This window comes from Ahaetulla prasina, chromosome 16 (genome assembly GCF_028640845.1).
Source record: "Ahaetulla prasina isolate Xishuangbanna chromosome 16, ASM2864084v1, whole genome shotgun sequence".
Lineage (NCBI taxonomy): Eukaryota > Metazoa > Chordata > Lepidosauria > Squamata > Colubridae > Ahaetulla > Ahaetulla prasina.
Window position 1 is genome coordinate 2,268,777 of NC_080554.1, and position 25,360 is coordinate 2,294,136.

The following is a 25,360-nucleotide window of genomic DNA, read 5'->3' on the forward strand; positions in this document are numbered from 1 at the left end:
ATGCAGGACCCTTCCCCTGACCTGTGCGCCGCCTCCCCCCCCCTCAAACCCAGCTCAGGCAGGCCTGCTCTTCTCTTGTTCCTGGGTGGCGAGAAATTTTCCCACGGTCTGGCCTGGGGGCGGGCAGGCCCAGTTTTGGGATCATCCTTGATTCGGGAGGGGGTACGTGTCAAAAGATGCTTTGCTGGGAACGTGGGAGGGGGCTCCTCGTGGCGGGAAGGTGCCCCAGGCTGAGCTTCAATACAGTTGTAACCTTGTTTACGGTTGACTTCGATGGGCGGTGATGTCGGTCGATGTATGTCTGTCTACATAACATCTCTCTCTCTCTCTCTCTCTCTCTCTCTGTCTTTTGCCTCTGTTTTGCTCAGGTGGCTTCGGAGCTGCTCCAGTGTTCGGCAGCCCTCCCACTTTTGGGGGCTCCCCCGGGTTCGGAGGGGTGCCGGCATTCGGTTCAGCCCCGGCCTTTGCAAGTCCTCTGGGCTCGGCGGGAGGCAAAGTGTTCGGTGAAGGGACCTCGGCGGCCAACACGGGCGGATTCGGGTAAGCTGGCCGAAAGGCCCCTCCTGTGTTTCTAGACCTCATGACTTTCTTTGCATGCCTGTATTATCCAGCTTCCTGCCTTGCCCTTCGAGAGGGAGGGAATGAAAAGAGGGAGTGGGGAGAGAAGGAGGAAAGGAAGGAAGTAGAGAGGGAGGGAATGAAAAGAGGGAGTGGGGAGAGAAGGAGGAAAGGAAGGAAGTAGAGAGAGGAGGGGAAAGGAGGAGAGGGAGGGAGCGAGGAAGAATAGAAAGGAAGAGGTAGGAAGAAAGAAGGGAAGGAAGTGGAAGGGAGGGAGGGAGGAAGAGAACGAAAGATGGGGAGGAAGGGAGAGAGGCAAGTAGGAAGAGATAGGGAAGGAGGGAAGGAAAGAAGGAAGTAAAAGGAAGAAGGAAGGAAGAGATAGAACGGGAAAGATAGGAGGAAAGGAAGTAGAGAGGGGGAGGAAGGGAGAGAAGCAGGTAGGAAGAGGTGGGAAGAAAGGAGGGAAGGAAGCAAAAAGAGGGAGGGAAGAAAGAAGGAAGAGAAAGATAGGAAGAAAGAAGAAAAAGAAGTAGAGAGGGAAAGGGAAGGGAGGGAGGGAAAGGAACGCATTGCTTCCTTCTTCTGGTCTACTTTGTCGGGTGGCCAAGAAGCGGTTGTCCAGCAGCCCAGGGACATCCCTTCTCCCAGGCCCTCCTCACCCCACTCTTCTTTCTCTCTCTCTTTCTCTCCCTCCCTCCCTCCCCCCCCACCCAGTTTCGGCAACACGGCAAGCACGGTCTCCTTTGGGACGCTGGCGAGTCAGAACACCCCAACCTTCGGCTCCCTTTCTCAGCAGTCTACGGGTTTTGGCACACAGAGCAGCGGCTTCTCTGGCTTTGGGGCCAGCGGAGGAGGTAGGAGATGGGGATCAGGGGGAGGGAGGGAGGGAGGGAGGAAGGGGATAGGAATGGGGAGGAAGGAGATAGGAATGGGGAGGAGGGAGGGAGGGAGGGAGGGAGGAGGAAGAAAGGAGATAGGAATGGGGAGGAAGGAGATAGGAATGGGGAGGGATGGAGGGAGGGAAGAAAGGAGATAGGAATTGGGAGGAAGGAGATAGGAATGGGGAGGGAGGGAGGGAGGGAGGGAAGGAAGGAAGGAGATAGGAATGGGGAGGGAGGGAGGGAGGGAAGGAAGGAAGGAGATAGGAATGGGGAGGGAGGAAGGAAGGAAGGAGTTAGGAATGGGGAGGGAGGGAGGAGGGAGGAGGAAGGAAGGAAGGAGATAGGAATGGGGAGGAAGGAGATAGGAATGGGGAGGGAGGGAGGAGGAAGGAAGGAAGGAGAAAGGAAGGGGGAGGGAGGGAAGGAAGGAAGGGAAGGAGATAGGAAGGGGGAGGGAGGGAGGGAGGGAAGGAAGGAAGGAGATAGGAATGGGGAGGGAGGGAAGGAAGGAAAGGAAGGAGATAGGAATGGGGAGGGAGGGAGGAAGGGAAGGAAGGAAGGAAAGGAAGGAGAGAGGAATGGGAAGGGAGGGAGGGAGGAAAAAATGAGAGGGAGGGGAAGGAAGGAAAATAATAAATGGAGAAGGAAGGAAGGAAGGAAAGAATTTGAAAGATGAGACATTAATGTTAAGGGTGCTGACCGAGAAACCAGGAGTCAGTGAACTCTGGTGCCCCTTAGGCATGAAAGTTGGCTGGGTGACTTTGGGCCAATCACCAAGTGACAGTGAGTTCTAATCTAGCCTTAGGCCTGAGGTCCTCCTCTTTCAGGCCAACCCACCTCACAGGGTTGTTGTTGTTTTGAGGACAATAAGAGGAGGAAAGAGTATTAGGTAGGTTTCACCGCCTTGAGTTTCTTCTAAAATATAATAAAAAGTAGCGTCAAACCGAATAAAGGGAATATCTGGGAAGGGAAGGGTTTTGAATCCTGTCTTTTTGCAAAGCGTATTCCTTCTTTTGTAATTTCCCCAGTAATCCTTCCTTTTTCCTTTTGCCCATCTTCTTTTTTTTTCTTTTTTTCTTCCCCTCCCGTAGGATTTGGCTTCGGATCGTCGAATGCGTAAGTCCAGATCCCTGCCCTTCCGTCTGCCTTTCTACCGGCTGCTTTCCGTCCCCGAAAGCTTTCTTCTGCGGCTGAGAGATATTAAAAAAGCGCTTTAATCCTGCTTGCGAGCTTTTTTTTTTTTTTTTAATCAGAGAGGCTGGCTTTGTTGGGTCTCTTCTGTCTCCTTGTAAGAGCATTAATGGAAAAGCCGAGGATCTAGCGGATGATTCTCCCCCTCACCCCCTCTCTGGAGTTGATTTTTTTTTTTTGGGGTGGGGCTTTGATGACCCCGTAATCCCTTGCATCAGGGTGGAGTCAGGGCAACTGAATGGAGCCAAGTGTTTACTGGCCGGATGCCCTTATTGTTGCCAGTGCGGAGTTTTGTTCGGCAGATATTTTCTCATTGTGAGAAAGAGAGAGAAATAACTGCCGCTACGTAGGATCGAACTCACAGAGCCTCCTGATGGTGAGGCGAGAGCTCCACCTCTAGGCCACCGCATCACTCTCCCCCTCCCCCCCCCCCGCCCCCCGGAGTTGCTCCCACCATAAAAATCCCCTCTGTCCCCTCCCCATCCTTGGGTGCTTTTCTTTAAACCAAGATGAGGCTTCGGCTGTTTTCATGAAAGGACCATCGATTCTTGATCCATCGGGGGGGGGGGGGAATACAGATAGTCCTCAACTTGCGACCGTTCATTTAGTGACCACTCAAAGCCTCTTGAAGCCATTCATATCTGAAGGCCTCAGATTCAGGTAGATTTAACGACTGTCGCAATAGCCACACACACCCCTCCGTGGTCACGTGGCCGAAATTCACTGAGTGGCCATTCAAAGCTTTTTTTTTCAAATTGGAACGCCTCCAATCCAGTTCAGGTGGTCCTCGACTTACGGCCATTTGTTTAATGGCCGTTCGAAGCCACAACGGCGCTGAAAAAAAAAGGGACGTAAATGGCCAGGTTTCACACTTAACGGCCGTGGCAGCTTCCTTGTGGCCACGAGGTCAGAATTCGAGTGCTTGGCAGCTGACTCACATTTATGACAGTCCCCGGGGGGGGGGGGGTGACACGTGATCTCGTTTTGCGACCAATAAGCAATAGCGGGAAAACCAGATTCACTTAACAACCGTGTGACTCAACAACTGCAGGGATTCGCTTAACAGTTGCGGCCGGAAAGATCGTAAAATGGAGCAAAGCTCACTTAGCAAATGTTTCACTTAGCAACGGAAATTTTGGGCTCTTTTTTTTCCTGGTCGTAACTCGAGGACTACCCGTACTTCGAAACGGAGCGGGTTCTGTCTTAAAAGCCAACCGGCTTTCGTTCTCATTTTCTCAAATTATTATTATTTATTATTATTATTATTATTTCTTCCCCCTTTTTCAGATCCAATTCTGGATTCAGCGGCTGGAGAAGCTGAACAAGCAACTTTTCGCTCTTTCACTGTTCTGGAACTTTCCTTTTTTTAAACGTCGCTTCCTCCAACTTTTTATACCGAACCAAAACAGAGGAAACAAACAAAAAAAAAAAACCTTCGTGAAATTGCCTATTTTTTCTTTTCTTTTTTTTTGTTTTGTTTCGTTTTGTTAATGGAAATGTTGCTCGGCTTCGCTAAATAAAAGCTATTTTGTCTGCTGGTCTTTGAATTCCGCTTTGGCAAACCTCAAAAACCCAGCGAGGTGTTTTGTGGGTGCGGTTGTTTCGTTTTTAATAGGGATCCGCTGGGTTTCCTTTGAAAGGAGCTGGGGGGAGGGTTGGGCAGGGATCCTTTAGAGATCTGCATTCTCTTGGGTGATTGGTTTACTCGAGGTCTAAGGTCCTCGAGGTACGACCTTAACGGAGTTGACTTGCGACCGCCGTAAAGCAGGCTGGTTCCCCTTACCGACTGATTTTGTTACCTTTAGCACCGGTTGTTTTAAGTGAAGGCCGTGATCAGATAGGTTCTCCTGCTTGAGCAGGGGGCTGGACTAGAAGACCTTCAAAGTCCCCCTCCAGCTGTATTCTATTCATTCATTCATTAAATGAGCCGTGGTTTTGATATGGACCCAGTTTTCCTTAAAAACGAAATAGATGCTGGGGTGTTATTGTTTTTTTTGCAAAAAAAAACAAACAAACCATGCATCCGGTCCATGGCATAGGACCGGGGTATTTACGGGACCGCCTGCTGCCACCAATGGTCTCCCAGCAACCTGTGTGCTCCCATAGGGAGGGTCTCCTCAGGGTACCGTCAGTCAAACAATGTCGACTGGTGACGCCCAGGGGGAGGGCCTTCTCCATGGGGGCTCCTGCCCTCTGGAATGAGCTGCCTCCGGGGATACGACAACTCCCCGACCTCCGGATCTTTCGACACAAGCTAAAGACCTCCTTGTTTTATCGCGCAGGGCTGGCCTAACGTATTTTAAATGTGGGTTTTATTATGGTTTTATCGCTGTTTTTATTCGTTTTGGCCTAATTTGAATTAGATTTTTAAAATGTTTTTAATTTTTTGTAACTTCATTTTTATCTGGCTGTAAACCGCCCTGAGTCCTTCGGGAGAAGGGCGGTATATAAATTTAATTAATTAATTAATTAATTAATAAAAACGCCTTGCAAACGGCCGTAAATACGACCCAGTTACCGAAGGCTTGAAATATGGTCACATGACTGCAGGGGTGTAGAGCAAGGGTCTCCAACTTTGGCAACTTGAAGGTTGGAGACCCCTGGTGTTTGTTTGTTTGTTTGTTTGTTTGTTTACATTTATATCCCGCCCTTCTCCGAAGACTCAGGGCGGCTTACAGTGTGTAAGGCAATAGTCTCATTCTATTTGTATATTTACAAAGTCAACTTATTGCCCCCCCAACAATCTGGGTCCTCATTTTACCTACCTTATAAAGGATGGAAGGCTGAGTCAACCTTGGACCTGGTGGGACTAGAACCTGCAGTAATTGCAGGCAGCTGTGTTTTTTTAATAACAGGCTTCTTACAGCCTGAGCCACACCACGGCCCTAGTGTAGGGGACTTCATATCCCTGACATACATACCCCCCCCCAGGCAGCTCTGTCATAACTTTGCACGGTCGCTAAGTGACCGGTCCTAAGTTGAGGAACGTCTGTGTAGCGTTGCATCAACCTTGTGTGTGGACTTCAACTCCCAGAATTCCCCAGCCAAGGTTGAGAAAGACTGGCTTACTCTTAACAGCCAATCATGGTTTTAAAGTGACATCTTTAGTAAAGCCAGATTCCTGATGCCTGTTTGTACCCAGACGACATGCTGGGTTAATGGAAGATGGATTGTTTATATAAAAATAAAATTTAAAAAAAACTTTTTTTTAAAAAGAAGGATAGTTCTGGGAGAAGGAAGGAAAGAAAGGACTGAACGAAGGAAGGAAGGATATGGGAAAGGGAAGGAAGGGTTTGGCATCCAGATGAGAGATTTCCCCCGTCTTCTAAAACCATGAGGACTAGAAGCCTTTAAAAAAAAAAAAAGATGCTCACAGTTTTCCTTTTGCGGCAAGGAAAGGACGCCGGATTCCTTTTTCCTAAAAATAACAGCCTGGAGAAAGGATATCTCGCAGGCCCGCGTGAAAATCAAGACCTTAGCCAAAGCCCACTTCGTGGCGAATCTTGATTATTTTTTTTCCTGCCTCCATTGCTATGTTTGCAGGCAGCAAAAACTCTTGCAGGAATTTTTTTGTTTTTTTTTGTTTTTTTTCCCACTTGAGTTTTATCACGGAAGGCAGCTGTGGCAGCTGGTCTTTTATCTTCCTAATGGCATCTATTAAGAATCTCCTGCATGTCGGCTATTTCGGTCGTTCTTAACCTTCGGTATCTTAAGCCCCCTAATCGGTTTTCGGGGACCCTCTTGAGATCGAAGCGGGGGGGGAGGCGGAAATCACTTTTTTCTGACACTGACTGGTTGTTTCTTAATATTTATCCACTGCCGTCCCTTTTTAAGGCCATCAAGCTGTGATACACAATGATGCTAATTGTGTAAAAGAATTAATGGGTTGTGCGGAGTGGAGGAGAAAAGTGGGATGGGGGAGGACGAGCATAGTGGGGTCCTTTGCATCCTTTGAGCTTGATTATTTTCTTGGCAGACGTCTCATAACCAAACTGGGTATCGTCATCAATGTTAGAAAGCAGTGGGGTTGGTAAGTCTCCCTTTTAGCACTGATGACATTCCCTAGTTGGGTCGTGAAACGTCTGCGAGAAGAAAACCTCCTAGCCTAGTAGAGAGCATCAAGGACTCCAAAGTTCAATTCTGAGCTACGAATACCCTCTTCTTTTTTGTAAATATTGGCTGTGAAGTCTTAAATTTCGGACAGAGTTTCTCCTAACTGTCTTACACCTTCCCTTCTTCCTCCTGTCCAATAAACTCTTAGCATGGCCCCTCTCCTACCTCAACATCGACACAGCGCAGGCATGACTGCGTATTTTAACGCACAACCACACTGGCGGCTGTGCGGCTGAGCCCCCTGCGTTCCTTTCTTCAATTGCTCCCGATCCAGAAGCTAGCTGGAAGAGGCATTCCAGTCTGGCAGCTGGTTCCCTGGTTGAGCTGGCCGGGATCCAGTTATCGGCGGAGAGTTAATCTCGGCTATGGATCCTTTGGCCCCTCCCGTTAGTATCTCTGGTATGCAAGATCAAATGGGCTTTGTCCAGCGGAAGAGAATATATATATATATATTAATTCGCAGGCCTTCTCTGCCCAGCTGTCCCCCTACAAGGGGGGATTGCACCAAGACAAATTCCTTGTGTGTCCAATCACACTTGGCCAATAAAATTCAATTCAATTCTATTCTATTCTATTCTATTCTATTCTATTCTACAAAGACTCCAGGCAACCCACAACAATCCATAAAACATAGGCAGAAATACAGATACCCCCGACTCGCAACCGCAATCGGGATCAGGATTTCTGTCGCTAGTCAAAAGTGGCTGTTAAGGGAGTCGGGGCCGATTTTACGGCCTAAATAGAACGGCTTTATGCCAGGGCGGGTGGACGGGCCCACCTGTGATCTCCGCTACCGGTTCGCTTGAACTGGTACAAACCGGCTGAATACTCACCACTGCTTTTGTCCCTAGAAACAAGACATAAAAACAGAAGAATGTTGGTCTCCTAAGCTGGAGTTGTCGTTGCTGTAGATCTTGGAGAAACGTTGACCGGTTGAATCGTGCTTCAACCGAAATACGATTTTGACTTCTGCTTCTACTGATGTTTAGGGCAGTAAACCATCATGCAAACCACAGCTTCTTGTCGGTTTGCTAGTTCAGGTGTACCCTGACTGTTCTTTAGAAGGACAAATCCTGAAGCTGAAATACTTGGGACTCCTTGGAGAAGACCCTGACGTTGGGAAAGTTGAAAGGCAAAAGGAGGAGGAGATGCTTAGATGGTGTCATCAATGCAAGAGACATGGATTTGGGCAAACACCAGGAGACGGGGAGGACAGGGGGACCTGGCATACTGTGGTCTATGGGGACATAACTTAGTGACTGAAGAACAACAAGCATTTGCTTTATTATTTGAAGGTCTTCATTTCCCGAAGCACAGATTGAAGTCGGTTCTTCCTAAGATAAAACTCGCAAAGAATCAAGACACAATTTAAACTGAACAAAGCTGCGCGTGTGCCCAAACTGAATTGCATCTTGACTTTCAGACCCTTTCGGTGTTTCTTGCTGACCCAAAAAGATGGAGAAGGCAGATGATAAAGCGGCAAGAAACATTCCAAGCATTTGTCAACTTATCGGTCGCGAAGGAGCTGGTGTTATCTGGCAGTTGTCGACGGCGGCCCGGCCGCCCAACGTCTTGTGTGGGCCTCCGTCGTGGTGTCAGAAATAGACCTGCGCTCGAGCCAAGATTGTTGGCTCTCCAAATGCCACGCATTGTTGGCTCAGCCTCCGACAGGTTTGAGCTGCAGAGAAGATCCCGGTTCTAACCCTGCAAAATATCTCCGCGCTGAGCTCCTACAGGTGTAACCTTAAACAGATGTTGGCTCAAAGTAAGCCGGACATCTCCACCCCCCCGGAACATCAATTGATGCTTACCTGTCATACAGCAGGTGGCCACAATTGTGGAAACTTTTTGGGAAAAGTGCATTTTTGAGGTTTAGATGGCTAATAACATCACTGTTTCTTTTGGAGTTTCAAGATAATCCTATTCCACTGCTGGAATGGCCTGGGAATAGCCCAGACCTTCACCCAATGGAAAATCTGTGGAGCAAACTTGTTAGTCAGAAGCGACCCAGCAATAAAACCCAGTTAATAGAAGCCATCGTTCAATCTTGGTTTCCCATGATAACAGCTGCAGAACTCAAAAGACTTGGTGAAATCACTCCATGGGAAGACGTTGTAAGGCCGTCATTCATGCTAAAGGTTACCCAACTAAGGATTCACTGACATGGTGATAATTTTTGCATATCTCATTTTTCTATGGTGATAATTTTTCTATGGTGATAATTTGTGCATATCTCATTTTTTTATGGTGATAATTTTTGCATATCTCATTTTTCTACGGCGATAATTTTTGTATATCTCATTTTTCTACGTGTTTCACTTTTCTTCTTTATACTGTAACTGCTATCCTAATAGCAAATCTTTCGTAAAAGCTATTGCATTACATTCTTGATTAAATTCTTTCCATTGATATATATGATATTATGGTACTACTCCCCCCAAAAAGTGGTGTTATTAGCTAGTTTTAGAAAATACACTTTTCCCAAAAGGTTTCCACAATTTTGGCCACTCCTGTAAGGGGAGCTTGAGTTGAATGTGTTCGGGACCAGCCCTTCTCCACGTCCATCATTTTCCTCCCTGATACCCCTGTTAGATACAAGTAGTCCTCAACTTACAACAGTTCGTTTAGTGACTGGTCGAAGTTACAGCATCGCTGAAAAAAGTGATTCACGACCATTTTTTCATGCAGCCGATGCAGCTTTCCCAGGATCACGGGGATTAAAACTCAGACACCTGGCAACTGGTTCATATTTATGACGGTCGCCTTTTGCAACCTTCCCGACAGGCCAAGTCCATTGGGAAGCCAAATTCACTTAACAACCCTGTGACTCGCTTAGCAGGGCTTTGCTTAACAACCGTGGCAAAAAGTCATAAAATGAAGCAAAGCTCACTTAACAAATGTCTCCCTTAGCCACAGAAATTTTGGGCTCAATTGTGATCGTAAGTCGAGGACAACTGTATTTGATTTTTTTTTTCCATTTCCACACCTTTCCTCTTGTTTTTCGCACAAATAAAATCACATCAGTCCATTTCTCTTTTGAAAAAAATTGCTGTTTAATTTCTTTACTCTTTTTTAAACATTCCTCCTTTTAACATTTCCCTAAAAGCAGAAATATTCCTTTTTTGTTTTCATCTTGACCTCTTTTATTTATTATTATTATTATTATTTCAACACTTCTTTTTAAGTGCCCATTCCTGGTACTTAAAAAAACAAAAACCCCACACAGAGTAAATTCACAGTATTTTTGCAAAAAAAAAATAATAATAATAAAATTAGTTCTTATTGCTGAATCAAAATCCAGGCAGAAAGTTGGTTGTGGAAGTTGTTAGGGCCAGTCTCTGTTGTTCCTGAAAATCTTTACTTTTCTCCTGATGAAACAACTCTTCCTTTCCCCATAAACCTTCCTTCTGAATTTTTTGGCCCTTGTCTCCCTTCGCTATTGTGTGTGTGTATGTGTGAGTGAGTGAGTGAACTGGTACCGTCAATAGCTCGACAACCCCAAAACAAAAACCCATTCACAGTGATGCAGTGAGGATCCTTCTCTTACCCAGAAGGAACAAACGTGGTTGAACCGTATCTATTGGCAAGCTCGACTAGTGCTTGGACTTCAACTCCCAGAATTCCCCAGCCAGCGTGTTTTAAGGGGCAGGCAGGGGGAGGCGTTGTCATACCAAGCCAACCGTGTCTAGTTTCCAGGATGAGGTCAACTTTGCACTCCTCTACAGAAGACAAAGAGAAGGCAGTTGTTGGGTTTTATAGTGTTCTGAAGAACCGCCGCCTTTTTTTTTAAGGAAGGGAACCATGGTGAGAAATATCCCCATTGTTTCCCGGCAGCTCCCGTCGTGTTGACCGGCTGTGGCTGATGACAGCTGGAGTCTCCCATGAAGAAAAACCTCGGATGTCCTACCGCTGGTCCATAGTGGTGGCCATCACCGATGTTCTACATCCTATTTGGGCACAGTGAGCGTTAAACTATCTTCCGATCGTTCTGCATCCTGGATCTTCGTTCTTCTAAAACCACACCATAAATGGTGGAGAGGCTTTCAACTTTGATTCCCTCCCCTTCTTTTTCTTTTTCTTTTTCTTTTTTCAATTAAAAAAAACAAACACAGGGCCCTTTTGCTCTGTGCAAATCCACAAAGAGAAGGTCTCGGCTGTGCTCGGCGTGAAGCTGTAAAATGGGGAAAATTTCTAAAACAGGAATCTTTAAGGGGAAAGACTGTCTCCCCCGCCTTAAAGAAAAGGGAAGCGTCGTCGTGGTTTTTTTAGAAGAAAAACAGTGAAAAAAAAATAGGAAATGATCAAGAAAAACCACTGGAATCGAACCCCTCATCAGCATTTTTGGGACACCCTAAATCAACAATGGGATGAGAGGCCTGGCTTTCTGCCACAGTGTTGTGTCTGCGCCCCCCGAGCCGGGCCTCCTGCCAGAAAGTGACTTGGAAAGTGAGGGGGAAGGGCCGCCAGGATTTACCTCGGGAGCACCGGCTTCCCTGGCTCAGCTCCAGGAGCCAGAAACAGGCCAGGTGGAAGAGATAACGAGGCCTCCGTCCCCTGACTCTTCCCCCTGCCACAGGCCACGCCTCCAGACCCAGCTGATGGCAATCAGGCCTGGCTGGACCCTAGGTTTCGTAGGCAGGAGAGGCGGGAACAACAGAAGCAGGGGTGGGGCAGGCCGAGGAAGTGCTGAGTCACGGAGCCACACCCCACAGGATATAAAAGCAGCGAGGGCTGCTATACCCCTTCGTGGCAAGCAAATCAACTGCTTAACTAAGAGCTGAAGTTTGTTCCTGGGTGACTCATCGGCGTCGAGGGAGATAACAGAGGCACTTGGCATACGCTCGCTATTTTGCTGCCAGAGCTGATAGTTGCCGGCTAATTAAGCCATCGCTCGGATGGAGACGAAGGGGGACAGAACACACAGGTAGAATTTCAAATGATGCAGTTTAGGATGAAATGAGCTCAACCAGTGTCATTTCAGCCTGTGTTCAACCCCACGACAGAAAACAAAAAACAAACTTTTTTTGGGGGGGGGAAGGGGTGTCTTTTTAGATAATTCCTATCCTCCCTTACAGTAAAGCTTCTGCCACGCACATTAAAAAGAAAAAGAGAACACAATTCCTTGCTGGGTTTTTTTTCCCCTCCCCCACCCCCGCCCCACCCCCACCCCGCTTCTCCCTGCCAGGCTCATGGAGACCCCAAATGCAGATTAAGGCAAATGTTTGGCAACGCAAAGCAAACGTCGATGTAAGGCCGCACAACTTGGCTTTTAGGAAGGGAAAAAACCAAAAATGGAAAACAGGCACTGCTTTCAACCCATCATCCACGCCCTGGTCCACGGAAATCCACATTCTGCATTTGTGCACCATGAACTCTACCACGTTCATTCACCCCTCCCTCTCTCCCTCCCTTCCTTCCTTCCTTCCTTCCATGTCTCTCTCTCCCTTCCTTCCTTCCCTCCCTCCTTCCCTTCCTTCCTCGTCTCTTTCTCTTCCTTCCTTCCTCCCTTTCTCTCCTTCCTCACTCCTTTTTTTCCCCTTTCTTTTTCTCCTCCCTCCCTCCCACCCTTCCTTCCTTCCATCCTTTCCCTTCCCTCCTTTCCCTTCCTTCCTTCCTCCATCCCAACCGATGCCTCCCACCCACCCCACTTTTCTCCCCGTCCTCCACATAAAACCCACTTTTTTCTTTCTTTCTTCCTTTCTGTAGAAGCGGCCCGTCTTAAGTCCACCCGACAGAACATCAGATAACCACCAAAGGGAGGAAAAAGTGAATTTTTAAAAACCTGGAAGTAAGAGCGGGGCGTCGGGAATCAGACAAACCCGCCCCCCCTCCCTCCCCTCACACACACACACACACCCAGGCTAGAAATCTTGGAAGGCAGTCCTTAAAGTTGACCTTGGCGAGCACAGTGAGATCCATCCTGATGGGACAAGGCAGAATGGCTGCGTTTTGTTTTTGTTTTTCTGATAAATGAGTTTAAAAGTGCACCTCTGTTTTTGCTGATTTTGTCTCTCTCTCTCTTAAATACGAAGTATTTTTTTTTTTGTACCCCTCTCCGTCCCCCTTGCCGCAGGGGGGTTCCGATTACCGATGCTTTGGGGGTATCACCACTAGGGGGCGCCCGTCCTTGGGCCTCCACATGAGGACCTGGGCATCGTTGGCGTTGGGTTTGACTAGGGCACTGGGTGGTATTGGCTCATTCTTGCTGAGGATTTGGGGCTGCTCCTGAGCGGAGGGTTCCCTCAACTTAGCCCGGCGCCCGAGAGGATGGCTGGGCTCCACATCGATGCCCAGCTTCATCCGCCACTTGATCGTCTGCAGGATGACCATCTCGTTGGTGGTGGTGTTGGTGGCCACCAGCCACGTGGTGAAGCTCTGATCCCGGTGGATGCAACTCAGCTTGGGCACGTTGCTGTCGCTCACCGGGACCGCCCAGGTGACGCTGGGGTAGAAATTGTCATTCATGCTGACGGTGAACTTGGCTTCTTTCTTGGTGGGGCCTACGATGGTGCAGGTCTCGGTGGTGTTCCCGTACCAGGGGTAGTTGACGCCGTCTGAGTCGCTGATGGCTTGGATCTTGCCCTCGAGGAGATCGGGAAGTTCCCAACTTGACCTGGGCGGAAAGGAAAAGAGAAGGACCAAGTTGAAGATGGTTTTAGAATTTAGAATCAAGAAGCATTCATAGACTTCCATAGAAGATGAACGTGGAGATGACGGAAGACGACAACTCAATTGGGACCCAACAAATCGCAATCGTTCCTGGGATTGTCCGGCAAAGCACAAATCAGTTATCGTCCCCGCACAAATACAACCTTACAATTACTCATTTAGTGACCAAAGTTATAACAGCACTGCAAAAAGTGACCTATGACACTTACGACTGTTGCAATCACGGGATCAAAATTCAAATGCTTGGCAACTGACTCATGTCTGTGACGGTTGCGTAAGTGTGTGATCCCCTTTGGTGACCTTCTGACAAGACAGATTCATTTAGCGACCGTGTTGCTGACTTAATAACTGAAACGATTCACGTAACAACCGTGGCAAGAGAGGCCCCTAAAATGGGGGAGTACGACTTGTTTAACTGTCTTGCTTCGCAGTGGAAATTTGTTTTGAAAGACATGCTGTCTTTGAGCATGTGATAAGGGCCATCTTGATCTCAATGTTTGCCAACCTTGGTGACTTTAAGACACAGGGACTTCAACTCCCAGAATCCTCCAGCCATCAGCGGAGAATTCTGGGAGTTGAAGTCCACGTGTCTTAGATGAGAAACGCCGATCTTGACTTAACACTCATCGGCTAATATCAGACTCTGTCCTAAGCATATAGTCGATTCAGTTGTGCCTTGAATGGATGCAGCAAAACCACCAATGGTGGTTTATTCAGCAAACTAGAGTCAAACAAACCATAGCCTGCAGTGACTGAGAGACTCAGCCGCCCTAATCTTCTTTGACAGCCGTCCAAAGGGGTGGCTGAAAGCCAAGCGATGCGTCTTGCAAAGAAACGGTTCTCCGTTCGTTCGTCATCACAACCTCAAAATAGCTTCCCAGATGACTAAACACCCGACTTTCGTTTATTTTAAAGGACAATGGTTTACAAAACCTTTACCACATATGTGCCCGTGGTTGCAAGTGACACTTGAGTTTTCTATCCAGTTTTCAATTTCGACTGAAAAAAATAATAAATGGGAAGACTCGGAATAACGGAAGAACAGAGTTGGAAGGGACCTTGGAGGTCTTCTAGTCCAACCCCCTGCTCAAGCAGGAAACCCTATCCCATTCCAGACAAATGGTTGTCCAATCTCTTCTTTAAAACCTCCAGTGATTGAGCACCCACAAGTCCTTCCACTGATCAGTCATTCAAGAACGTTCTCCTTAGTTCTAGCTGGCTTTTCTCTTCTTGATTAGCTCCCAAATGCAACCGAAGAGCTTAGCTTGTTCCAACACAGCCACAACGTTGAGATTGTTCTATGTTTACAGATCATCCTCAGCTCACAACCACAACTGGGAACTTTGCAACTGCCCTCGTAGTTTGCTAGCAGGAGAAAAAAGAAAAGTGGGGGGGACCTCAAGAGAGGCCTTTGCAAATTTCAGAAACTTCCCTATTTTTTTTGCATCTCTCGATCCAAATTAATTTCAAAACTGAAGTTCTCTTCCTATTTCAGTTCTTGCCTGCGATCTGTGGAAATCTCTTTTTTTTTAAGATTCCTAGCGGGGCAAAAATGTCGCCCAGTTTTCTGCAAAACGCCAACCGGTCCGTTGGTTTTATCTGTTTCAGTTCAGCATTTGTTTGTTTGCTTGTTTATGTAACCTGCTTTGCGAGGCCAACCCCGCCCCGATTTTTTGAAAAATCGTGGTTTACTGCAGCTTCGCTGGCTCGTCAATCGGACCCAACCAGCCGAGCTTTATTGAATAAGCATTGTTTAACCAAAGCATGAAATTGGAAAGAGCAGGTTAGGGATCATGGATCGTAGAAAAATCTATCCATGCAGTCGCTAGGAAGGAAAACCAGAACTTGATGGCGTATAATCGATCAGCTTGGGGTGATGCAATGAGAATACCAGACCACAATTTGTTATTTTTTTAGAAGAGTTAAAAACAAACCCTATGTACATAGTGTATACCGACTACATATTATATAACACATACACACACACATAATAGAGAATCCATAACTTGTGGAGTCATTATTTCAGAGATATTTCCTTATCTAAACAGAATGATTATGGCTGGGCCATTAAAAAGCAATTTTTGACTTCCCACCGGCTTCCCCATTGATTTTCCTTGTAGGATGCTGGCAGGGAGCATTGAAAAGGACAATCAGGGGACCGGCCAAATTTCAATCCCACAGGAGTCATGGTCCGAAGTTTTGGGCTCATTCCTTAAGTTTAGTGCTTTGAAAATTGCTGTGCTGGGATGGATCGCTTTGCCCAGCTGAAGGTTACAAAAAAATAAATACAAGTGGGTAGAGTAGAGTATTAGAATTAGAATTAGAATTAGAGCAGAGTACAGTAAAATAGAATAGAATAGAATAGAATAGAATAGAATAGAATAGAATAGAATAGAATAGAATAGAATAGAATAGAATAGAATAGTTGGAAGGGACCTTGGAGGTCTTCTAGTCCAGCCCCCTGCTCAGGCAGGAAATCCTGCACCACTTCAGACAAATAGTTGCCCAATCCCCTGTTAAAAACTTCCAGTGTTGCAGAATTCACAACTTCTGGAGGCAAGTTGTTCCACTGATGAATTGTTCTAACTGTCAGGAAATTTCTCCTTAGTTCTAGGTTGCTTGTGCTTTGGAGAAAGAGGGGAGTGGGGAGAGAGAGAGATGACACGGAGGGAGGTATAGATAGGAGATGGATGGATAGATGGAAGAGAGAGAGAGAGAGAATGGGGAGATAGATAGAGGGATAGAAAGACAGGATAGGTTTGTAGATAGCTGAGATAGAGAGAAAGAGAGAGGGAGAGAAAGTGGATGGATAAATGGATAGACAGACAGATGACATGGATGGGTGGATGGATGGATGGATAGAGATAGATATTGTTTTATGTTTATGTCTGCTTGTATTTCTCTCTCTGTGTGTGTGTGTGTGAAAAACAGAGAGATGTAAACAAAAAATTGGCCAGGTGTTATTTGAAAGGCAGAAGCTTTCGTGACCCGCCGCAAGCAACCTGCTAAATAAATAAAAGAAATGCCAAATAAATAAGTAACTACTCGGCGCCGCTGAAGTGTGCGGCTCAGGAAAGCCAATGCCTTTCCGTCCGACCTCTTAGGTCAGAAAGGGGTGGCCATCGGCTAACCAGCCGTCCTCCTAGCCAGCCAGCCTGCCCGCCATGTGAATTCTTCTCCCTGCAAGGTGACTTCCTTGAACCTGCAGAGAAGACTCGGTTGGTTTGCCGCCTGGAAATCGAGCGAACGTTCACTGCCTCCGACAAGGAGCACCCTGGTTTATTTCGCTCAAGGCTGCAGCATAAAAAAAAACACCAACAACAACCCCCAGACAGCTGGGTCCACCCCACCGTCTTTCGTAAGCCCTCGCAGACCCTGCCTGCCGTTTGCGAGTCGACTTCCCTTGTGCCCGGCATGCACATCTGCAGAAATAAAAGCCCCTTCACCCGTCTACTATCTTCCAAACTCATCTGTTTCTGCAAATTTAAGGAAGTCTCGTTGACGTTCGTCAGGAAATGGGTGTCTTTCAGCTCCCAACCAAGCCACGTTTGGGATGCCGAGTGACCTTTCGGAGACCTTTGGCCTTGCCGGGGCTGAGACCGAGGGACCAGGAAGGATGGCGTGGCCCTTTCGGCTGATTATTCTGGTATTTCCCCCAGTGCGTGCGACTCCAAACAGGAACTCCTAGGCAACACAGGGACCCTTCCGCAGGTCCCAACCGATGGGCAAGCGTAATTCCAAAGGCTATTTCCATCTGGAACTGGGACTCAGTGGCTCAGAGGCTAAGACGCTGAGTTTGTCAATTAAAAGCTCGGCAGTTCAGCGGTTCGAATCCCTAGCGCCGCGTAACGGGGTGAGCTCCCGTTCCTTGTCCCAGCTTCTGCCAACCTAGCAGTTCGAAAGCACGTAAAAGAAAATGCAAGTAGAAAAATAGGGACCACCTTTGATGGGAAGGGAACAGTGTTCCATGCGCCTTTGGCATTGAGTCATGCTGGCCACATGACCACGGAGACGTCTTTGGACAGCGCTGGCTCTTTGGCTTTGAAATGCCCCCTAGAGTTGGGAATAACTAGCACATATGTGCGAGGGGAACCTGTCCCTTTCCCTTATCTCCATCCGATCTCCATCAGGAATTTATGTTCTGTCTTTGTTAGTATACATCGTCCTTGACTTATGACCACTGTTGAGCCCAAAATTTATGTGGCTAAGCAAGACACTGGTGAAATGAGCTTTGCCCCATTTTGCGACCTTGGGTGCCACAGTTGTTAAGTGAATCACCGCAGTTGTTGAGTTAGTCACATGGTTGTTAAGTGGATCTGTGGTTTCCCCACAGTCGCAAAAGGTGACCCGGGAGTCGCCGGGACCATCGTAAATGTGAGTCAGTTGCCAAGTCACTGAATTTTGACTAGTGACTGTGTGGATGCTGCAATGATCGTGCAGGTGAAAATTGTTCATACATCAACTTTTTTCGATGGATGTTGGAGGCCTTCTAATCTAACTCCCTGCTCAAGCAGGAGACCCCATTTCATTCCGGACAAACCATGGCTACCAACCTGCCTTCCATGGAGGACCTGTAGACTGCACCAGTCAAAAAGAGGGCTGTGGAAATATTTACAGACCCCTCACATCCTGGACATAAACTGTTTCAACTCCTACCCTCAAAACGATGCTAAAGAGCACTGCAGACCAGAACAACTAGACACAAGGACAGTTTCTTCCCGAACGCCATCACTCTGCTAAACAAATAATTCCCTCAACACTGTCAAACTATTCACTAAATCTGCACTACTATTAATCTTCCCATCGTTCCCATCACCAATCTCCTCCCACTTATGACTTTATGACTTAACCTTGTTGCTGGTCTACTCACGATTTATATTGACTGTTTCCCTATGACTATCATTAAGTGTTGTACCTTATCATTCTTGATGAAGGTATCTTTTCTTTTATGTACACTGAGAGCATACGCACCAAGACAAATTCCTTGTGTGTCCGATCCCACTTGGCCAATAAAGAATTCTATTCTATTCTAGTCTAGTCTAGTCTATTCTAGTCTAGTCTATTCCATTCCACATTATCTATTCTATTCTATTCTATTCTATGATTCTTGACTAATGTATCTTTTCTTTTATGTGCACTGAGAGCCTATGCACCAAAGACAAATTCCTTGTGTGTCCAATCACACTTGGCCAATAAAGAATTCTATTCTATTCCTATTCTATTCTATTCTATTCTATTCTATTCTATTCTATTCTATTCTATTCTATTCTATTCTATTCTATTCTATTCTATTCTAAAATGGCTGTCCAATCTCCTTTTGAAGACCTCCAATGTTGGAGCTCCCATAATTTCTGGAGGCAAGCCGTTCCACTGATTAATTGTCCTCACTGTCAGGAAATTCCTCCTTAGTTCTAGGTTGCTTCTCTCCTTGGTTAGTTTCCACCCGTTGCTTCTTGTCCTGCCCTGAGGGGCTTTGGAGAATAGCTTGACTCCCTCTTCTTTGGGGCAGCCCCTGAGATATTGGAACACTGCTATCACGTCTCCCCTAATCTAGTCTAGACCTACCCAGTTCCTGCAACCATTCTTCATATGTTTTATCCTCCAGCCCCCTAATCATCTTGGTTGATCTTCTCTGCACTCTTTCTAGAGTCATTTAAAACAAAAAAAACAAGGCCAGATTTAAATAGCAAAAAAAAAAGCCCTAATCTTCTTCTGCAGATGGCTGTTTCTTTTGAACGCCTGCTGTTTTTAACTTCCCTTTCTGCTCTTGCGCTGGTAAGGCCCGACTACTCGGAGCAAGCTTCCTCTTTTACTTCCTGTGTTAACAGCCAGCCAGGTGTCAGGGGTTCAAGCATTCCAGCCATGCCTCAGCATGCCATAGTAAGCTAAGTATGGTTGAGCTTCAGACAGACTTGAGCTGAGAGACTAGATAAGGCTGGACGGGTGCCCACAAGGGCTTTGAGGGCAATGATAAGGCATTTCCTACGTCCCAGGGTGATTTAATTCAGCACCATAAGGACTAGAGTCTTGCCTGATATCAGAGCTGGCTTTGAGTGCCATAAAACTCCTAAGTTCAATCTCGACCAAATCCAGTTCTGGTCACCATGTACACGAAATGATGCTGGGATGCTAGAAAAAGTGCAGAGAAGAGCAAGAAAGATGATAAGAGGTTCAGAGGCTATGATGGCAGCTAAATACGTCTAGTGAGTCTCACAAAGAGAAAGATTTGAGGGTAGGAAGAAAGCCCCTGAAGGCAGGACAAGAAGCAATGGGTGGAAACGAATCAAGAGAGAAGCAACCGAGAACTAAGGAGAAATTTCCTGACAGTGAGAACAATTAATCAGTGGAACAACTTGCCTCCAGAAGTTGTGAATGCTCCAACACTGGAAGCTTTTAAGAAGAGGTTGGATAACCATTTGTCTGAAGTGGTGGAGGGTTTCCTGCCTAAGCAGGGGGTTGGACTAGAAGGCCTCCAAGGTCCCTTCCAACTCTGTTATGCTATTCTATTCTCAGATGAAGTGTGACACAACAGCCTTCTTCCAGACATTGACGGGCTGTCACAGGGATGAGAAGGGTTGGGTCTCCAAAGCATTTAGACAGCAGGACAAGAAGTAACGGATGGAAACTTCTTGGAGGGAGCTCTAACCTGGAAGGAAGGAGAATTCTATTTGTCGTTGTTAGTCGCAAAGTCGTGTCCGACCCATCGCGACCCCATGGACCACGTTCCTCCAGGCCTTCCTGTCCTCTACCATGCCCCGGAATCCATTGAAGCTCACGCCGACTGCTTCGGTGACTCCATCCAGCCACCTCGTTCTCTGCCGTCCCCTTCTTCTTTGGCCCTCCATCTTTCTCAGCATTAGGCTCTCCTCCAGGGAGTCCTTCCTTCTCATTAATTTCACAATTAATCAGTGGAACAGCTTGCCTCCAGAAGTTGTGGGTGCTCCATCATCGGAGCTTTACAAGCAGACATTGAATAGCCATTTGTCCAGAATGGTACAAGGTCTCCTATCTTGAATAGAAGTTAGACCAGAGCAGAGGTCTCCAATCTTGACAACTTTAAGACTTGTGGACTTCAAGTCCCAGAATACCTCAGCCAGCAAAGTTGGGACTTGAAGTCCACAAGTCTTAAAGTTGCCAAGGTTGGAGACCTCTGGACTAGAGGACCTCCAACATCCCCTTCCAAAGCTATGACTCTCTACAGAGTTTATATTTATGACGGTTGCAATGTCCCAAAGACGCCCGTGATCCTCTTTTACGACCTAACAAGCAAAAGTCAATGGCGAAGCCAGATTCACTTAACAACCATGTGACTCACTTAAAAAGCTGCAGCAATTCACTTAACAACTGTGGCTGGAAAGGTCGTAAAATGGTTTGGAAATTTGGGGGTCGATTGGGGGTTGGGGGACTACCTGTCATGAACGTTTGGGCGTAAAAACCTCATCCTTAAAAATGCTCCATTCTTTCCCTGACAATTAAAAAGGACAAGAAAAATATTTCGAAGATGGAGCCAGAAACAGCCTCCCTGCCTCAAATCATGGCTGGTTTTTTTTTTCTACAAAGAATAAATGAAATAGAGGAAAGTGATTCAGTTAAAAAAAAAATGGAGAAACCCAAATGAGAATAAGGAACTTAAGTTGTGAAAATGAGAAGGACTTTTCCGACTCAAATCAAGTAACTGCATTTTTACAAACCAACTTGGGGACTCGAAAAAAATTTCAAATTCGGCTCTTTTTAAAATAAAACCTGGTGCTTTTTTTTAAGGAAGTTAATGATAAATTGTGACCGCTAAAATTACCAAAAGATAAAGATGTTGTTCAATACAAAGGCCCAAGGTTTAAAAGTCTAAGCAACGGAGGACGTCTACAAATTTGCAGCCTCATATTATCCAGTAGAGGCGACTTTGGGATCATATAAAGCTTGCAAATTGCCCTCAAATCATTTTGCCCCATCCTCTATTTGCCCAGCTGTGAAATGGGAGAAGGAATCTTGACCTCTGTTGTACAGTTGTGAGTTTTAACGGGCTTGGCAGGGGTGATTCTTAGATTCTTGGTCACGTTGGTCCTCCAGAGGTTTCTTGTGTTAAACCAAGAGGAAGTTAACACGACAATATGCTGATGGTGCAAAACTCTGTCGTACACACACATACACACACACAATCTAAACCTACATTTTCTGGGGTTGCGCAATACGCCAATCCAGTATTTCTCAACAACTGGGCAACTTGAAGAGGGGTGGATTTTTATAATTCCCTAGCCAGCATGCTTTAGGCTGTGTGAACTTCAACTCCCAAAATTACTAGCATGTTGGCTGAGGAATTCTGATAAGCCCATGCCTTTTAAAGCATTTAGCCTGGGGAATTCTGGGAGTTGGTCCATGCATCTTAAAGCATGCCGGCTAGGAAATTCTGGGAGTTGAAGTCCACCTACTGTAAAGCATGCTGGCTGGGGAATTCTGGGAGTTGAAATCCATTCGTCTTAAAACATGCTGGCTAGGGAATTCTGGAAGTTGAAATCCATTCATCTTAAAGCTTGCTGGCTGGGGAATTCTGGGAGTTGAAATCTATTCATCTTAAAACATGCTGCTGGGGAATTCTGGGAGTTGAAGTCCATGCATCTTAGGGAATTCTGGGAGTTGAAGTCCACCTCCTGTAAAGCATGCTAGTTCGGGAATTTTGGGAGTTGAAATTCATGCACCTTAAAGAATGCTGGCTGGGGAATTCTAGAGGTCAAAGTCAACCCATCTCAAAGCATGCTGGCTCAGGAATCCTTAAAGTTGGCCAGGTTGAGAAACACTGCACTGCTCCTTAAATAAACCCAAAATTATATCCTGCCAAAAATGCAGAGAGGCAGCCTGGCTTGCAACGGGCTTGCAATCCAGCCAACCCTGTCAAACGCCATCTCCACATACCCCGCCCGAAAAAAAAGACAGTCACTTACATGCCATGGTCACCGTAATAGTTGTAAAACTCCATGTGACTGCAAGCCTGTATCCAGCCTACAATCCAAGTCTCCTTTTTGGGCACCGGAGGCAACAAGACTTGAGCCGAAGCGCGGAAGTGCGGGGTGCGGTATCTCAACACCACGCTGGATGACTCGTCGATGTTGGTGGGGACGGGGTCAATGGAGGTCTTGATCTCTAGGACGGTGATGCTCTCCCGAAAGCCTTTTGCCTTGCAGCTGATGCTTTGGATACAGCCCATGGCCCAAAGTACCAGCACGATCGCCAGAAGGCACCAACAATCTTCTTCATCGGTCAATTCAAAACTGATATCCATAGGATAGAAGACGCATTCTCAATTAGAAGACCTGAACCAGTTTCTGGCAGGCTAAATAAATCAAAATTCTTCTTCTTCTTTTTTTTGCCCTAGGGGCAAAAGTTTCTCCGTGCCACAGAGTCAAATCCACGACTTTTGCTCCAAAGCGAGACGATGGGAGTCCAATAATCCACTTTTGCTCGATTTGTGTCTGTATGTGTGTGTGTGGAAAGACTGTTACCAGCTGGCTTCGATTCCCTGATCGGTGAGTTACAATCAACTGGCCTTATATTTGCTTTGATATATTTCTTTGGGTTTTTTTCTTCTTCTTCTTCTTCTTCTTTCTCTTCTGGTTTTAATCTTTTATCTCTAGTTTCTAGTTTCTCAGTGATGGCTTCAACTTTTTGCTTCCTGATGGAGATTCATTCATAACTTCCCCTTTGGGAAAGCAAATTTTTTTTTAAAAAAAGCATTAATTTTGTTTTTAAAACAGCCAAAGTGGTTTTTTTTTTTCAAACATTGCCCAAGCAAAAGCCCAAATTGGTAAATGTTGATATATTTAACCCATTGTCTCTTATTTAATCGCCTTTTTCAGCTACTGAAAAACATTTGCCCAGGTGTGAAAAAGAAAAAAGCACCATTCAAAAATAGCTCAGTAAATAGTCACAGTTTTCTGGTCCTGCAGATTTATTTATTATGAAATTTATATGCCGGCCATCAGAACAAGCGATGGCTCTAGGCTGCTCACCATGAGTAAAAGGAACAGAATAAAAGCTGAAAACGTGACACGAATAAGCAGTAGCACTCAAATGAATTAAACGAAAATTAAATTAAATTAAATTAAAGTTTGCCCTGTTTTGTAAACTGTAATGGAAAATAAGAGATGAGCTCCAAGTGGAAATATTAGGAAATATATATATATGTCAGCATGTAGTACCTAATTTCTGATTTAACAGTTGTGGCAAAATAGCTAGCTAGCTAGATGGATGGATGGATGGATGGATGGATGGATGGATGGATGGATGGATGGATGGATGGATAAGTTACCATAGATATAATAAGATAAATGATAGATGATATAGAGAGAAAACAGATAGAGAGACAGAAGATTGATGAATGATAGATAGTAGATTGAGAGAGAAAGAGAGCGAGAGATAGAAAGAGAGGAAAATGAAAGAGGAGGGGGAGAGAGAGAGAGAGAGAGAAAGAAGGAAGGAAGGAAGGAAGGAAGAAAGAAAGAAAGAAAGAAAGAAAGAAAGAAAGAAAGAAAGAAAGAAATAAATTTGAGCCACAATCAATAAAGGCTGCTTAAACTTACAGGAGTTTTAATGATCCAAAGTCCAGTTTTGACTTTCCAAATCTGTCAATACAATCTGCACTAGTTTTCAAGGTGGGTCACAATTTGTGGCTTTTGCTATTAAAGAGTCCTGGGGTTGTTTTAGAAATAAGCTGTCTTAAGCGAGGCCAATCAAGACATTCTTGAGGCCTCCGAAAGAGTTCTTAAGTTAATAGACACATCTGTCCTTCCTTCCTTCCGTTTGTAGATTTTCTTTAGTCACATCCGCAAAATGGTAGGAAGGGCAAAAATAAGAGAATGGAAGCAAAACGTTCCTCTCAGAGCCATTAATTCGGAATTTAGCTGACCCAGGATGGTACCTTGCCCAGGTCTCCGAAGCCTTTACTCATCTTCGGGCAGGAATAGTTTTAAGAATTGTAATAAGGATCTTCTTTCAAAGTTTCCAGAGATTCTAAAATATCCAGGGTTTTTTTTTTCTTTTCACTAAGTCCTAATCACCAGTGCACAATTCCATCACCACCACAAAAAAGCATTCCCACGCTCACGCGTAAATTTTCTTTTGCGGTCAGCCTCTCTACCTACCGAATCTCCCACGCGTTCTCCTCTCCAAAACCGAAGTCGGGGTGCTGAAAAGCCAGGCGGAAAAAGTTTGATTTCAACTTTTCTCTCTCTCGTGGGTTGTTGGATTTTGGGTTTTGTTTGTTTTTTTCGCGTTGTGTTTTGGACCCCTTCTCTCTCCTCCTCTGGCGGGTTCTGGATTTGATTTGATTGGATTTTTGGTTTCGCCCCTTCTGTCTCTTTCTCTCTCTTTTTTTTTTTATCCCCCACCCCGCCGCCCAAAACCTGGTCTGTGGCTCCTGCGCTGGCTCCCCACCGTCGGCTGCTTGGGCGCCCTAGTAGTGTGTCCCCAGCGCCGCCACCCGCTTGCGCATCAATCGCGCCTTTGGTGACCGCGCAACGCACCTCACAATCGCCGGCCGCCACGTTCTCCCCCCCCTCCCCCGCGGAGGGGCCCCCACCTGAAAGAGGCGCTGGGGTAGTGGTGTGGGGAGGGGGAGGCGGCCCCGGCGGCCAATAGAGCCGTGCAGGGGGCTCCTCTTGGGCGCCCCCCTCCCCGGTGGCGCTTCCTCCTCGCCCTCCGTCTCTCTGCGCGTCTCCGCGTCCTTCCCAGCCGGCCAACGCCGCAGCTGGGAAGCTGCAGCCGCCGCGCTCTTCCTCGCCTCCTCTTCCTCGCTTGCTCCAGCCTTTGCCTCGCCTGCCTTGCCGCTGCTGCCGCTGCTGCCGCTTTGCAGCGTCTGGCCAGCCCCGGCGGCGGCGGGGGAGCCAGGCGCAAGGAAGCGAGGCGCTGGCGAGGACCCGCGCGCCGGTGCGTCTTCTGCTCCTCTTCGCCTTACG

At 46.5% G+C, this 25,360-nt stretch overlaps 2 protein-coding genes across 6 annotated transcripts; one reads left to right on the forward strand and one right to left on the reverse strand.

Annotated features, from left to right (window-relative positions):
* Positions 1-352: 352 nt before the first annotated feature.
* LOC131186205 (nuclear pore complex protein Nup214-like) lies at positions 353-4,171 on the forward strand (the record flags this gene model as incomplete). Its single annotated transcript, XM_058159558.1, has 4 exons — positions 353-540; positions 1,276-1,415; positions 2,534-2,558; positions 3,921-4,171. Coding segments are annotated over 4 exons (387 nt in total), but the record flags the coding sequence as incomplete, so codon positions are not given.
* An 8,310-nt stretch (positions 4,172-12,481) lies between these two features.
* Positions 12,482-25,331, reverse strand: FAM78A (family with sequence similarity 78 member A). 5 transcript variants are annotated; one of them, XM_058159684.1, is made up of 4 exons: positions 24,985-25,034; positions 24,548-24,591; positions 22,352-23,106; positions 12,482-13,359 (listed from the first exon to the last, which is right to left on the reverse strand). In XM_058159684.1, the coding sequence occupies exons 3-4, from the start codon at positions 22,687-22,689 to the stop codon at positions 12,831-12,833; spliced, it is 867 nt and encodes a 288-aa protein (XP_058015667.1). In that variant the 5' UTR covers positions 22,690-23,106; positions 24,548-24,591; positions 24,985-25,034; the 3' UTR covers positions 12,482-12,830. The 5 variants fall into 5 exon arrangements, with proteins under 5 accessions (XP_058015667.1, XP_058015669.1, XP_058015666.1 ...); XM_058159686.1 differs by lacking the exon at positions 22,352-23,106 and having other exon boundaries at positions 24,985-25,331; XM_058159683.1 differs by lacking the exon at positions 24,548-24,591 and having other exon boundaries at positions 24,929-25,122.
* Positions 25,332-25,360: the final 29 nt, after the last annotated feature.

Coding starts and splice junctions, on each gene's coding strand:
- FAM78A (XM_058159683.1), bottom strand. CDS start 22,689: ATGGATATCAGTTTTGAATTGACCGATGAAGAAGATTGTTGGTGCCTT. Junction 13,360..22,351: donor TATTACGGTGACCATGGCAT/GTAAGTGACTGT, acceptor CTTTCCGCCCAG/GTCAAGTTGGGAACTTCCCG.